At 40.0% G+C, this 12,679-nt stretch overlaps 1 protein-coding gene across 1 annotated transcript in view; it reads right to left on the bottom strand.

Annotated features, from left to right (window-relative positions):
- Positions 1–381: 381 nt before the first annotated feature.
- Positions 382–12,679, bottom strand: part of aasdhppt (aminoadipate-semialdehyde dehydrogenase-phosphopantetheinyl transferase) — a 27,248-nt gene continuing 14,950 nt past the window's right edge. The window contains exons 6-7 of the mRNA XM_061926003.1: positions 3,688–3,756; positions 382–1,977 (exon numbers count right to left, since the gene is read on the bottom strand). Coding sequence (XP_061781987.1) covers positions 1,819–1,977; positions 3,688–3,756 — 228 coding nt within the window. The 3' untranslated portion in view covers positions 382–1,818. The remainder of the gene's footprint in view (positions 1,978–3,687; positions 3,757–12,679) is intronic.

The following is a 12,679-nucleotide window of genomic DNA, read 5'->3' on the forward strand; positions in this document are numbered from 1 at the left end:
ATGTTTAACACATATAGTTAATATTATAACAACTTAAAGGTGGTTAAAGATAATACAAGCATGTTTAACACATATAGTTAATATTGTTAACAAGTTAAACGTTAAAGATAATACAAGCATGTTTAACACATATAGTTAATATTGTTAACAAGTTAAAGGTGGTTAAAGATAATACAAGCATGTTTAACACATATAGATTCCTTTCTTTCATGAAGACAAGAATATAAGTTGGTGTATTACCTGATTCTGATGACTTGCATTGATTGGAATCAGACAGTGGTGATGATAACGTCCGCATTTTCGAATGGAGGAGAAAAAAAGTCCTCCTTTCCGTCCAATACCTTATGAAAGTGGTTGGTTTTTGGCATCTTATTTGTCCAGCTTCCGTACTCCTTTGTATACACTTTACAAGAAATACATTGTCGGCAAACTCCGTAGCTTGCTAGCTTGTGCACGCCAGCTTTCTGAGACTCTTATTTTGGTAGCGCAGGCAGGATGAAGCAGAGCTTTTATTGTGCAACTGTGCAGTCGGTCTTTGGAGTTTTGACGACAGGTACGGCGGCAGAGTCTGTTGAAATAAAGTGTTTCTCGCCTTCCAGTCGGTAATTTTAATGAGCTGGCAGCAGCCAGCGTCATCTCAGAAGACCCTCGGGTGCCGTGAATGTCAATCAAGTGACGAAAGTGACGTCATAGTGAAGATTTATGATCGCTCATTTTTAGGACTATTTTTTTTAATGCCTGGCTGGTGATCGACTGACACACCCTCCGAGATCGACCGGTAGATCGCGATCGACGTAATGAGCACCCCTGCTTTACAAGAAATACATTGGCGCCAAACTCCGTAGCTCGCTAGCTTGTGCGCGCCGGCTTTCTGAGACTCTTATTTTGTTAGCGCAGGCAGGATGAAGCAGCGCTTTTATTGTGAAGACAGGAACTGTGCAGTCGGTCTTTAGAGTTTTGACGGCAGGTACGGCGCAAGAGTCTGTTGGAATTTTAAAAAAGTGTTTCTCGCCTTCCTGACGGTCATTTTTTCTTAATAATGATCGGGCAGCAGCAAGCGTCACCTCACAAGACCGTCGGGTGTGGTGAATGTCAATCAAGTGAGGTAAGTGACATCTTGGTGAAGATTGATGATCGCTCATTTTTAGGTCTATTCTTTTAATGCCTGGCTGGCGATCGACCGGTAGCTCGTGATCGACGTAATGGACAGGAACTTTCCGGGTAAATAAAGTACCCCTCTGGGTTTTGTCGGAGGCAGATATTTACATATATCCGAATTTAAGTGTTACTTCTTTTATTTCATAAGTCATATTTGAAAACAGCTCGTGTTTTCCATTTGTTCTCTTTCTGTTTGTCTGCAAGTAAACTGTGTGTGTTAACCTTGATCTTTGGAATGTGTTTTGACTCGAGAGATAATGTGCATGTGTTTTGACTCGAGAAATTGAAGAGGGGAGAGGGTTTTGGTCGGGAGGACAGACCATCTTAGCGGGGCGATCTGAATGTTCTATGCTGGACTGGTCTGAATGTATATCTGCAAAGCTTTGCAAATATATTACAAAATACCTATTCTGTCTCTTGTGGTTTTTCAACTCAGCTTTAAGTGTCGTAAAGAGCTTGGGAGCGACTTGTGACTTGAATTCCCGGGGAGGAACAACTGGTCCAAACGCAACAGTTTCCATCAGGAACTACCTGGGTAGATTTAGCGTTTTAGCCTTTTCTGAAGCGTTCCCTGGCCGGCGTATAAAATATTCATGCCCTGATTGACCGAATGAATCTATGAGAATCCTCAGTGGACATAATCCCTGCTGTCAAAGCAAGTCAGGCCTGGATGTGTGCGAGTCTCTGTCTCAAGGGGGCTTCAGCCTTGGCTTGGAAGCTCTCCCAGTAGGCGGGGTCTTCCTCAGTCAAAGGTGAGGCGGAGGCGATGAGGTCGGTGAAGGACAGCTGTGTGAAGGCAGGAACATACGAGGTAGGATGCTGTGAAGGAACAAGATGAATAATTACGTATAATTACATTTTGCTCAACGATATATTGCCCAGCAAATGATTGCCGATAAACGATATTATTGTCAACATTATTTTGAGACCAAATGAACCACTAATGCATCATAATAATGCAAGTTGTCGTTGTCGAATGTCAATCAAGTGAGGAAAGTGACGTCTTGGTGAAGATTGAGGATGGCTAATTTTTCAATCCAATCTAATCCACTTTATTTGTACAGCACATCTAAACAACAAAAAATGTTTCCAAAGTGCTGCACAACAATATTAAAAACAATATTCAAATAGTATCCTTAGCTCCACCAATGACTGAATGAAAACAAAAAATGTACAAATATAAAACCAATATAAAAACAAATATGATTAAAAACGATTTTAAAGGGTAAAACCAATTACCGTATTTTCCGCACTATAAGCCGCACCTAAAAACCACAAATTTTCACAAAAGCTGACAGTGCGGCTTATAACCCGGTGCGCCTTATATATGGATTAATATAAATATTTATTTTCATAAAGTTTCGGTCTCGCAACTACGGTAAACAGCCGCCATCTTTTTTCCCCGTAGAAGAGGAAGAGCTTCTTCTTCTATGGTAAGCAACTGCCAAGGTAAGCCCCCGCCCCCGTAGAAGAGGAAGCGCTTCTTCTTCTACGGTAAGCAACCACCCGCCCCCATAGAAGAAGAAGCGTGCGGGTATTACGTTTCATTTCCTTTGTGTGTTCCATGTTGATATACGACTCCATGCGCGCCCACATCACAGATGGTGTCAAAAAACAAGTGAGGCACACAAATACAACACTCGCCGTCATTCCGGGTGGATTAACCAAAGAACTCCAACCGCTCGATATTGGTGTCAACAGGGCATTTAAAGCACGACTGCGAACGGCGTGGGAACAATGGATGACCGAAGGCGAACACACCTTCACTAAGACAGGGAGACAGCGCCGGACGACATACGCCAACATCTGCCAGTGGATCGTAAATGCCTGGGCGGATATTTCGGTCACAACTGTGGTCCGAGCTTTCCGGAAGGCAATGACTTCGACGAGACGGAGCCGGCCATTTTGGATCCCGTATTCGCCCAACTTTTTAATTCGGACACCGAAGGAGAAGAATTCGAGGGATTTATGAATGAAGAATAACTTCAGAAAGTGAGCGTTATGTTTATTTTGTGTGTTGTGACATTAACGTTCGAGCAACATTAAGTTATTGATGTTATTGCTCTGCACTATTTTGAATTTTACTATGTTTGTGATTGCACATTTGCACATTACCGTACATTTTGGGAGTGAACAGAGTTGTTAGAACGCTGGTTTTTAATATATTATTAAAGTTTGACTGACCTATCTGACTGTTTTTTTGACATTCCCTTTAGCGCAGTTAGATGCGGCTTATAACACGGGGCGGCTTATAGGTGGACAAAGTTTTGAAATATGCCGTTCATTGAAGGCGCGGCTTATAACCCAGGGCGGCTTATGGTGCGGAAAATACGGTAAAACAATAAATAGAAATCAAAATGTAAAAACACAGTAGTAATTTTTAGGTCTATTTCTTTAATGCCTGGCTGGCGATGGACTGACTTGACACACCCTCCGCCATCGACCGCCAGCTCACCATCCACGTAATGGGCACCCTTGGTCTAGATACAATAACGCACCTCATAATTAGACATTTTTCAGGTCACTTACTGTAGAGCGTGGCGTCTTCATGGGTCCTAATGCCACGGCGACGTGGTGATCTTCATCAAGTAAACTCTCCTGCGCACACAAAACATTTATTGGGTCTACTAACACAACTGTTGCCAGCACAATCTGCGTTTCAACGTTGACGTTCAAAAGCAGAAACGACAAACAATGAAAAGTAGTTGCCCTTGAACATGCGGTGCCTTCAGAAGCCACAACAATAGCTGCATGTGTGTACATCCTTTCCAAGTAGGCTTGCTCACGGTACCTTTGTAAGACAGCAACATTGTGCTCAACTTCATGAAGACTGTTAGAATAATTGTAAGTTATCACAAAAAAACTTTGTGTTGAAATGAGTTCCAGGCAAGAAGACAAAAGCTGTCTTTGAAACCTACCAAAGAGTAAGGCTCGTAAAACTCCACTGTGAAGGGGGGGGGGAAGCAAAATAAAGGTGTTCCTGTGTTCTTTCATGTATGGTAATCAACAGAAAGATATTGTTCCAACCCAAGGACTTCAAAGCGGAGAGATGACAGGATCTGCCCAATTTCCAGACGACCTCTTTTTGAAGTATTTTACGGAGTCTTTTTAAACTATTTTGTGGACCTCTTGTTGAACTATTTTACCAACTCTTTTTGAACTGACCTTTTCTGTGAATTGTTTACGACCTTTTCTGTGAACTTTTTGCGACCTTTGTCCTTTGGAAACAGCGGTGGCCAGGTGGTCGGGGAGGGTCCAAAATAAAAGAAGGAGACGTGCAGCCAAGGCTGCCCTTTGTCACCGATTCTGTTCATAACTTTTATGGACAGAATTTCTAGGCGCAGTCAAGGCGTTGAGGGGATCTGGTTTGGTGGCTGCGGGATTAGGTCTCTGCTTTTTGCAGATGATGTGGTCCTGATGGCTTCATCTGGCCAGGATCTTCAACTCTCACTGGATCGGTTCGCAGCAGAGTGTGAAGCGACTGGGATGAGAATCAGCACCTCCAAGTCTGAGTCCATGGTTCTCGCCCGAAAAAGGGTGGAGTGCCATCTCCGGGTTGGGGAGGAGATCTTGCCCCAGGTGGAGGAGTTCAAGTACCTCAGAGTCTTGTTCCCGAGTGAGGGAAGAGTGGATCGTGAGATCGACAGGCGGATCGGTGCGGCGTCTTCAGTAATGCGGACGCTGTATCGATCCGTTGTGGTGAAGAAGGAACTGAGCCGGAAGGCAAAGCTCTCAATTTACCGGTCGATCTACGTTCCCATCCTCACCTATGGTCATGAGCTTTGGGTTATGACCGAAAGGACAAGATCACGGGTACAAGCGGCCGAAATGAGTTTCCTCCGCCGGGTGGCGGGGCTCTCCCTTACAGATAGGGTGAGAAGCTCTGTCATCTGGGAGGAGCTCAAAGTAAAGCCGCTGCTCCTCCACATGGAGAGGAGCCAGATGAGGTGGTTCAGGGATCTGCTCAGGATGCCACCTGAACGCCTCCCTAGGGACCGGTAGGAGGCCACGGAGAAGACCCAGGACACGTTGGGAAGACTATCTCTCCCGGCTGGCCTGGGAACGTCCTATCTTGTCGATTGTATTGTACCATATGTCCCGGCAAGAAATCTGCGTTCAAAGAACTCCGGCTTATTAGTGATTCCCAGAGCCCAAAAAAAGTCTGCGGGCTATTCGGGCTCCAGTACTATGGAATGCCCTCCCGGTAACAATTAGAGATGCTACCTCAGTAGAAGCATTTAAGTCCCATCTTAAAACTCATTTGTATACTCTAGCCTTTAAATAGACCCCCCTTTTAGACCAGTTGATCTGCCGTTTCTTTTCTTTTCTCCTCTGCTCCCCTTTTCCTTGTGGAGGGGAGGGGGGGCACAGGTCCGGTGGCCATGGATGAAGTGCTGGCTGTCCAGAGTCGGGACCCGGGGTGGACCGCTCGCCTGTGCATCGGCTGGGAACATCTCTGCGCTGCTGACCCGTCTCCGCTCGGGATGGTGTCCTGCTGGCCCCACTATGGACTGGACTCTTACTATTATGTTGGATCCACTATGGACTGGACTCTCACAATATTATGTCAGACCCACTCGACATCCATTGCATTCGGTCTCCCCTAGAGGGGGGGGGGTTACCCACATATGCGGTCCTCTCCAAGGTTTCTCATAGTCATTCACATCGACGTCCCACTGGGGTGAGTTTTTCCTTGCCCTTATGTGGGCTTTGTACCGAGGATGTCGTTGTGGCTTGTGCAGCCCTTTGAGACACTTGTGATTTAGGGCTATATTGCTATATATTATATATATACAGGCTATATATATATATATATATATATATATATATATATATATATATATATATATATTATATATATATATATGTATATATATATATATATTATATTATATATATTATATATATATATATATATATATTATATTATATATTATATTATATTATTATTATATATATTATATATATATTATTATATATATATTATTATATATATATATGTATATATATATATATGTATATATATATATATATATTATTATATATATATTATATATATATTATATTATATTATTATTATTATTATTATATTATTATTATTATTATATTATATTATATATATTATATTATATATTATATATATATATATAATATATAGCCTACATATATATAGCCTATATATATATATATATATATATATATATATATATATATATATATATATATATATATATATATATATATATATATATATATATATATATATATATATATATATATATATATATTATATATATATATAGGCTATATATATATATAGGCTATATATTATATATATATAGGCTATATATTATATGATTGATTGACCTCGGGATCCCCCCGGAGGAGCTGGACCAAGTGGCTGGGGAGAGGAAAGTCTGGGCTTCCCTGCTTAGGCTGCTGCCCCCGCGACCCGACCTCGGATAAGCGGAAGAAGATGGATGGATGGATGGATGGTTTCCTGGTGAGGAATTCTGGTATTTTGCAAACATTTAAATAAAAACAATTCTAGGCTCTGGATGTTACAGCAAGTATGAGAATGTGTGAGCTGCTGCCTGTGCTTCTTTACTTCAATATAATAACCTCCTGTTTGTCAAGATATTTACACAAAATGTCGTTTTTTTGAATGAACCGCGGAACACGAAACTCGCGGCGTTCCTTCAATGAAACCCAAGCGGCGAGTGTTGCGGCTGGAAATCCGTCGAGCGACTCCATCACTGCAGTAGCGAAAACGGACAAAACGGGACCGAGAATGTGCCGGGAAAGAAGGACAAAAACTGGATTCCCTGGAAAAAAATGTGAAGTTTTGCCAGATATGCAGAATATATATTGCATCTGCTGATGTCGTTGTAAAAAACACTTTGGCAGATAGAATGTACGTCAAAATGCCAAACATGGGCAGCAATACTTGGTGGATCTCTAGTATGTGTGTGTTGACTTCATCACGCCCCGAGGTTGCTGTGACATGTGCACAGAGGTCAACCTGACAGCTGCTCATTTCTTTGCCTGTCAACGCTCGCCAAACGCTGGCTGATCACAACTAATAAGGCAACGTCAACAGGTGAAGGGCGACTGTCTTCCTTCAAGTCTAATCACAGTGCATTAAGGAAGGTGTTGTTTTCCCTCTCTCAAGAGGCCGAGTCGTGTGTGTGAGTACATGTTGTGTGTGTGTGTGAGAGTCTTTATCTGTCTATAAATCTGACTAATCTGTATATAAATGTTAATAAAACCTTTTAAAGAACAGGTTACAGGATACAAAAGCTTGTCTTAAAATGTATTTTAAAAATATGTGTTTACAAAAGTAAAATAATGCTTAGCATAGCCATTTACAGAGCAATTGAGAATACATAAAAATATATTACTTATTAATGTACAATACCTAAAAAAAAAAGAAAGCCAAAAATTGTCAGCATCAATAAAATAATATCAATAAAAGTTTGAAAATTAGTTATTAAAACAAAAGTGCCCCAAAAAAAACCTAACTTTTTTTTTTTTTTTGGTCGATTCTCAAAAATTATTAAGCAATTTAAAAACGGAATAAATAAAAAATCGCGATTTGGGTGTGAATCAAGTTTTTTTGAGCGCCTCTAGAAGAATGAGCCATTCATTTTTCAAAAAAATCAACAATTATTTAAATCCAGATCTGCCAAAAATATTAACTCTAGGAATGCACAATATTTGTTTTCTAGCCGATACTGATAAATTATTTATTATTTACTAAATTTATTCTTAACTGGAGTTTGTGCACACCTGCAGGTAAGAAATATTCAAACATAGTCAATTATAATTATAATTTATATATATATATATATATATATATATATATATATATATATATATATATATATATATATATATACATATATACATATATATATATACATATATATATACATATATATACACACATATATATATATATACACACATACTGCGATGAGGTGGCGACTTGTCCAGGGTGTACCCCGCCTTCCGCCCGATTGTAGCTGAGATAGGCTCCAGCGACCCCCCCGTGACCCCAAAAGGGACAAGCGGTAGAAAATGGATATATATATATATATATATATATATATATATATATATATATATATATATATATATATATATATACATTTAAATGGCAAACACAACATGTTTAATATTTTGCTCAAAAGATATTTCAAAGTGGAATATGTGATGTGAAGTAATTGGAGCTTTGATTAGGTCAATAATTCATAACAACATTATTATTATTTTTTGAGCAATAACAATTTTTAAAAAATCCCACTAAAATTATTGGGTATCCAAAAGGGCCCCACTCTATTCATTTATTTATTTACTTACTTACGCTTAAATCTCTGGAACAAACGTCAGACCCATCTGTTGATTATACGTTTTTATTATGTTTTCATGTTTTTTTTGTTTTTTTTATGCCCTTTTTTGATCAAAAAACTTGCTTTTTTATGGCAAACACAACAAATCTGCAATATTTTCCTCAAATAATATTTCAAAGTGGAATATATGATGTAAAGTAAATGGAGCCTTGAATAGGTCAATAATTCATTATTATTTTTAGAGCAATGGCGTGGCAGCTTTGTGTTATTAGAGTCAACTTTTTCTCGTTAATTTCACCTGTTTGCTTTTTTATTCCACTTTTTATTATGTAATAATAACAATAATAGATTTTATTTGTAAAAATCACTTTCCATTGAGCAAACAACCTTAAAGTGCTACAGTGTATTAAAAAGATACATAAAAAGATAATAAAAATAAAAACTAGAACTAGCACGCATACATCTAAAAAAAGGCTTTTTTAAAAAGAAGGGGCCTTTTTTAAAAGCATCCACAGTCTGTGGTGCCCTCAGGTGGTCAGGGAGAGCGTTCCACAGACTGGGAGTGGCGGAGCAGAAATTCCGGTCTCCCATGTGTTTTCTTAATAGTATTTTTAGAATGTGCCACGGGCTGTTAAACAAATGGCTCCCGGGCCGCACTTTGGACACCCCTGGGGTCCACCGTGGTTGAAAAAAGGGACAAGGTCCTACCATGGATCCATAGGAGTGAGCTCTCCGTCCCCCATGAGAAAACCCTGACACTAGAACTGCATTAGGCCTCGGTTACCTCTCCTGGGGTAGGATGTGAGGCTCTTTTTAGGCCACTTGCAACCTTTTAGCAGCCACCTTCTGCCAGCATGCATGTAGGCGAGAATCGAGGAGGATGAAGTCAGCGCCAGGGCAGGGAATAAAACAAGAGATGACCATTCGGGGATCGACATCACGCGGAGAAGATAACGTTTCATGTTGCACTCACTCGCGATTAGACCACCGAGTGGACATTTTGACACTTTTTGTCCTCATTCTTTCTTTGATCCAGAGTGAAAGTATTTGAAATAATCACCTATTATTCTGCAATCACACACGTGATGCCTGACTTTCCACTAAAAACCCATCCCGAGAGCAGGAGATGCTGTTACGCAACATGTTCTCAGGTGTACACTCAATCAAACTGACCTCACGAGCGCGCGCACCATGGAACTAAATCCCAACTGTTGCACTTCCTTCACAAAATATGGCATTTCTCTACATCACAGTAACTGTCAGGGTCAAACACTGATGACATCTATTAAACAAGACAAGAAGCAAAGAATCAAACAGAGACAGAATTCAATTTGGACTCAATTGAGGAGAGACGCCCGGACACTGTACCATACCTGCCAACTTTTGAAATCAGAAAAACCTAGTAGCCAGGGTCCAAGGGCCGCAGGCCCCGGTAGGTCCAGGACAAAGTCCTGGTGGAGGGTTCAGGGCTTCGCCCCCCGACGCAAAATGATTATTAGCATTCAGACAGGTTAAAATGTTGCTAAAACCATCACTTTTCTATCAGTCACAGTGACTTTTCAAAACAAAAATATTACAGCAAAAATCATATGGGTTGATTGACATGTTTATTCTGTAAGCTAACTTCAACAGTTTGAAATTATTTTGACAGTTAATGCCAGTTATCCTGTCAACCTTTCACAAGACTTCAATTTGTTAATTGAAAGTATAAACAGTATAAACACTTTTTACAGTAAACAAATGGTAAAACAGTACTAAACAATTCCATTAAAAAAAAAATTGGTGTCATTATTAACTTTCTGTCCAAGCTTGTATAATCTACTGCCTTGTTCAATTGTAAAAAATATTCTGTGCCTAAAATTCACATTTCTATCACAATTTTCATACTGTAAACATGGTAAGCTAACTTCATTAAAATTAATAGTCCTGTCAATAGCATGGAATTACAATTCAAATGTAGTTTTTTTTGTAAGCCTTTCAAAAGAATTCAAAATATGAAGAATTAATGAAAATTAATTTAAGCCATCAGACACTTGAAAAGTGGCACATCACATCTCTAATGTAATCATTTGAACTTTTCAACAGAAATAGCACTGCAAAAATATTAAGGACATACTTCTGTATTTTGGTAGTTACGCTGTCCACATTTATCAAGATTTCTTCAACTTGGACTTGAAAGCATAAATAGTATAAACACTTTTAACAGTATGTCGTGCTGTGAAATACAGCCGACAGGATTGCGCACCAAACACGAAGCAAGGCCAAAGCGCACGCGCGCATGGTGCAGGAGAACAAAGGACTTCTTTCATTTAAGGTTTGTGATAAACCATCAAACTCATTCGTTAAAAGGACTCTATAGTAATATAAAGCGAATTTTTCTGGACATTATCATGCAAGAAAAGTTTATTTTTGGGACCGCGATCACCGCGTAATGATTTTTAAAGGTTGCATTACAAACATTTAACTGTCCCATGTGATCAGCCAGTGCGATTGGAAATCCATGCTCAATTATTGCCTCCGTAAATAAAACTTCGGCATTTATCACATCCAAAGAATCTGTTTGGGCGACGAAAAACGTTGAAAGTTTTCCACTTGTATCGCTAGCAACGGCATTAGACTTGTGTTTTTTTTGTCCCAACGTGGTCTTTTACATCGCTAATTCCTCCGTGTCCGATCGAAAAATCTTGTCTGCACAAGGTGCAATTCGCGTAGTTTTCACCCTTTTTTTTTTTTTTAATTAATGAAAAACCGTATTTTTTATCACTGCAACCGTAACCCGGAATAGGTTGATGAAAACCGTACGAATTACGGGAAAACCGGAGTAGTTGGCAGGTATGCTGTACTCTTGTACAATCTCCAGCACGATCTGGCGAAAGATTGTACAACTCCTCCTTTATTAGACTTTCTCAGACCACATGACCACAGCTGCTTCCAGAAGGGAAGTGGGTCGTGAACAGCGTTGCCTTTGGTTACAGAACAGTTCAAAAGAAAAGGTCGTAAACGAGTTCAAAAAGAGGTTCGTAAAACAGTTGAAAAAGAGGTCGCCTGGAAATTGGGCAGATCCTGCCTTCTCTCCGCTTTGAAGTCCTTGGGTTAGAACAGGGGTCGGCAACCCGCGGCTCCAGATGCGGCTCTTTGATCACTCTGATGCGGCTCAATTTTCCCGTAAGACTTCCGGATTTCAGTGCCTCTCGCAGAAAACTCTAATATTCACCGATTTTCACCCTTACAGCTAAGGGCGTGCCATGATGGTACAACATTTGGCGCCCTCTACAGTCTGTATTAACAGCGTGCCAGCCCAACACTTGTTATATAATATACATTTTCTGCTTGCACACGTACGTGACAGCAAGGCATACTTGGTCAACAGCCACACAGGTTACACTGACGGTGACCATATAAAACAACTTTAACACTCTTACTAATAATGCGCCACACTTTGAACCAAAACCAAACAAGAATGACAAACACATTTCGGGAGAACATCTGCACCTTAACACAACATAAACACAACAGAACAAACACCCAGTATCCCATGCAGCCCTGACTCTTCCGGGCTACATTATACACCCCTGCTACCACCAAACCCCGCCCCCACCCCCAAGCCTGCTCCCTCACACATCAACCCCCCCTATAATTTGCGAAACTGGTCAAAATGGCTCTTTGACTGGTAAAGGTTGCCGACCCCTGGGTTAGAACAATATCTTTCTGTTTGATTATAATACATGAAAGAAAACAGAACACCTTCATTTTGCTTCCCCCCCTACACAGTGGAGTTTTACGAGCCTTACTCTTGGTAGGTTTCAAAGACAGCTTTTGTCTGAATGTAACACAAAGTTTTTTGTGATAACTTAGAAACAATTATTCTAACAGTAACTCACCATCTACTCAATTTTATAGCAGTTTATAGATTGAATTAATGCATTGTAAGGCTTCCTAGTTAATATTTTTGGGAGAGCTGTGTCAGAATAATTGTATCTAAGTTATCACCAAACGTTGTGTTTCAATGAGTTCCCGGCGAGCAGACAAAAGCGGTCTTTAATCCTACCAAGCAGAAGGCTTGTAAAACTCCACTGTGTAGGATGTGAAGCAACATAAAGGTGTTCTGTTTCTTTCATGTATTGTAATCAACAGAAAGATATTGTCTTGACCCGAGAGGAAGCAGGACC

Source organism: Nerophis lumbriciformis, linkage group LG30, assembly GCF_033978685.3.
Source record: "Nerophis lumbriciformis linkage group LG30, RoL_Nlum_v2.1, whole genome shotgun sequence".
Taxonomy (NCBI): Eukaryota; Metazoa; Chordata; class Actinopteri; order Syngnathiformes; family Syngnathidae; genus Nerophis; species Nerophis lumbriciformis.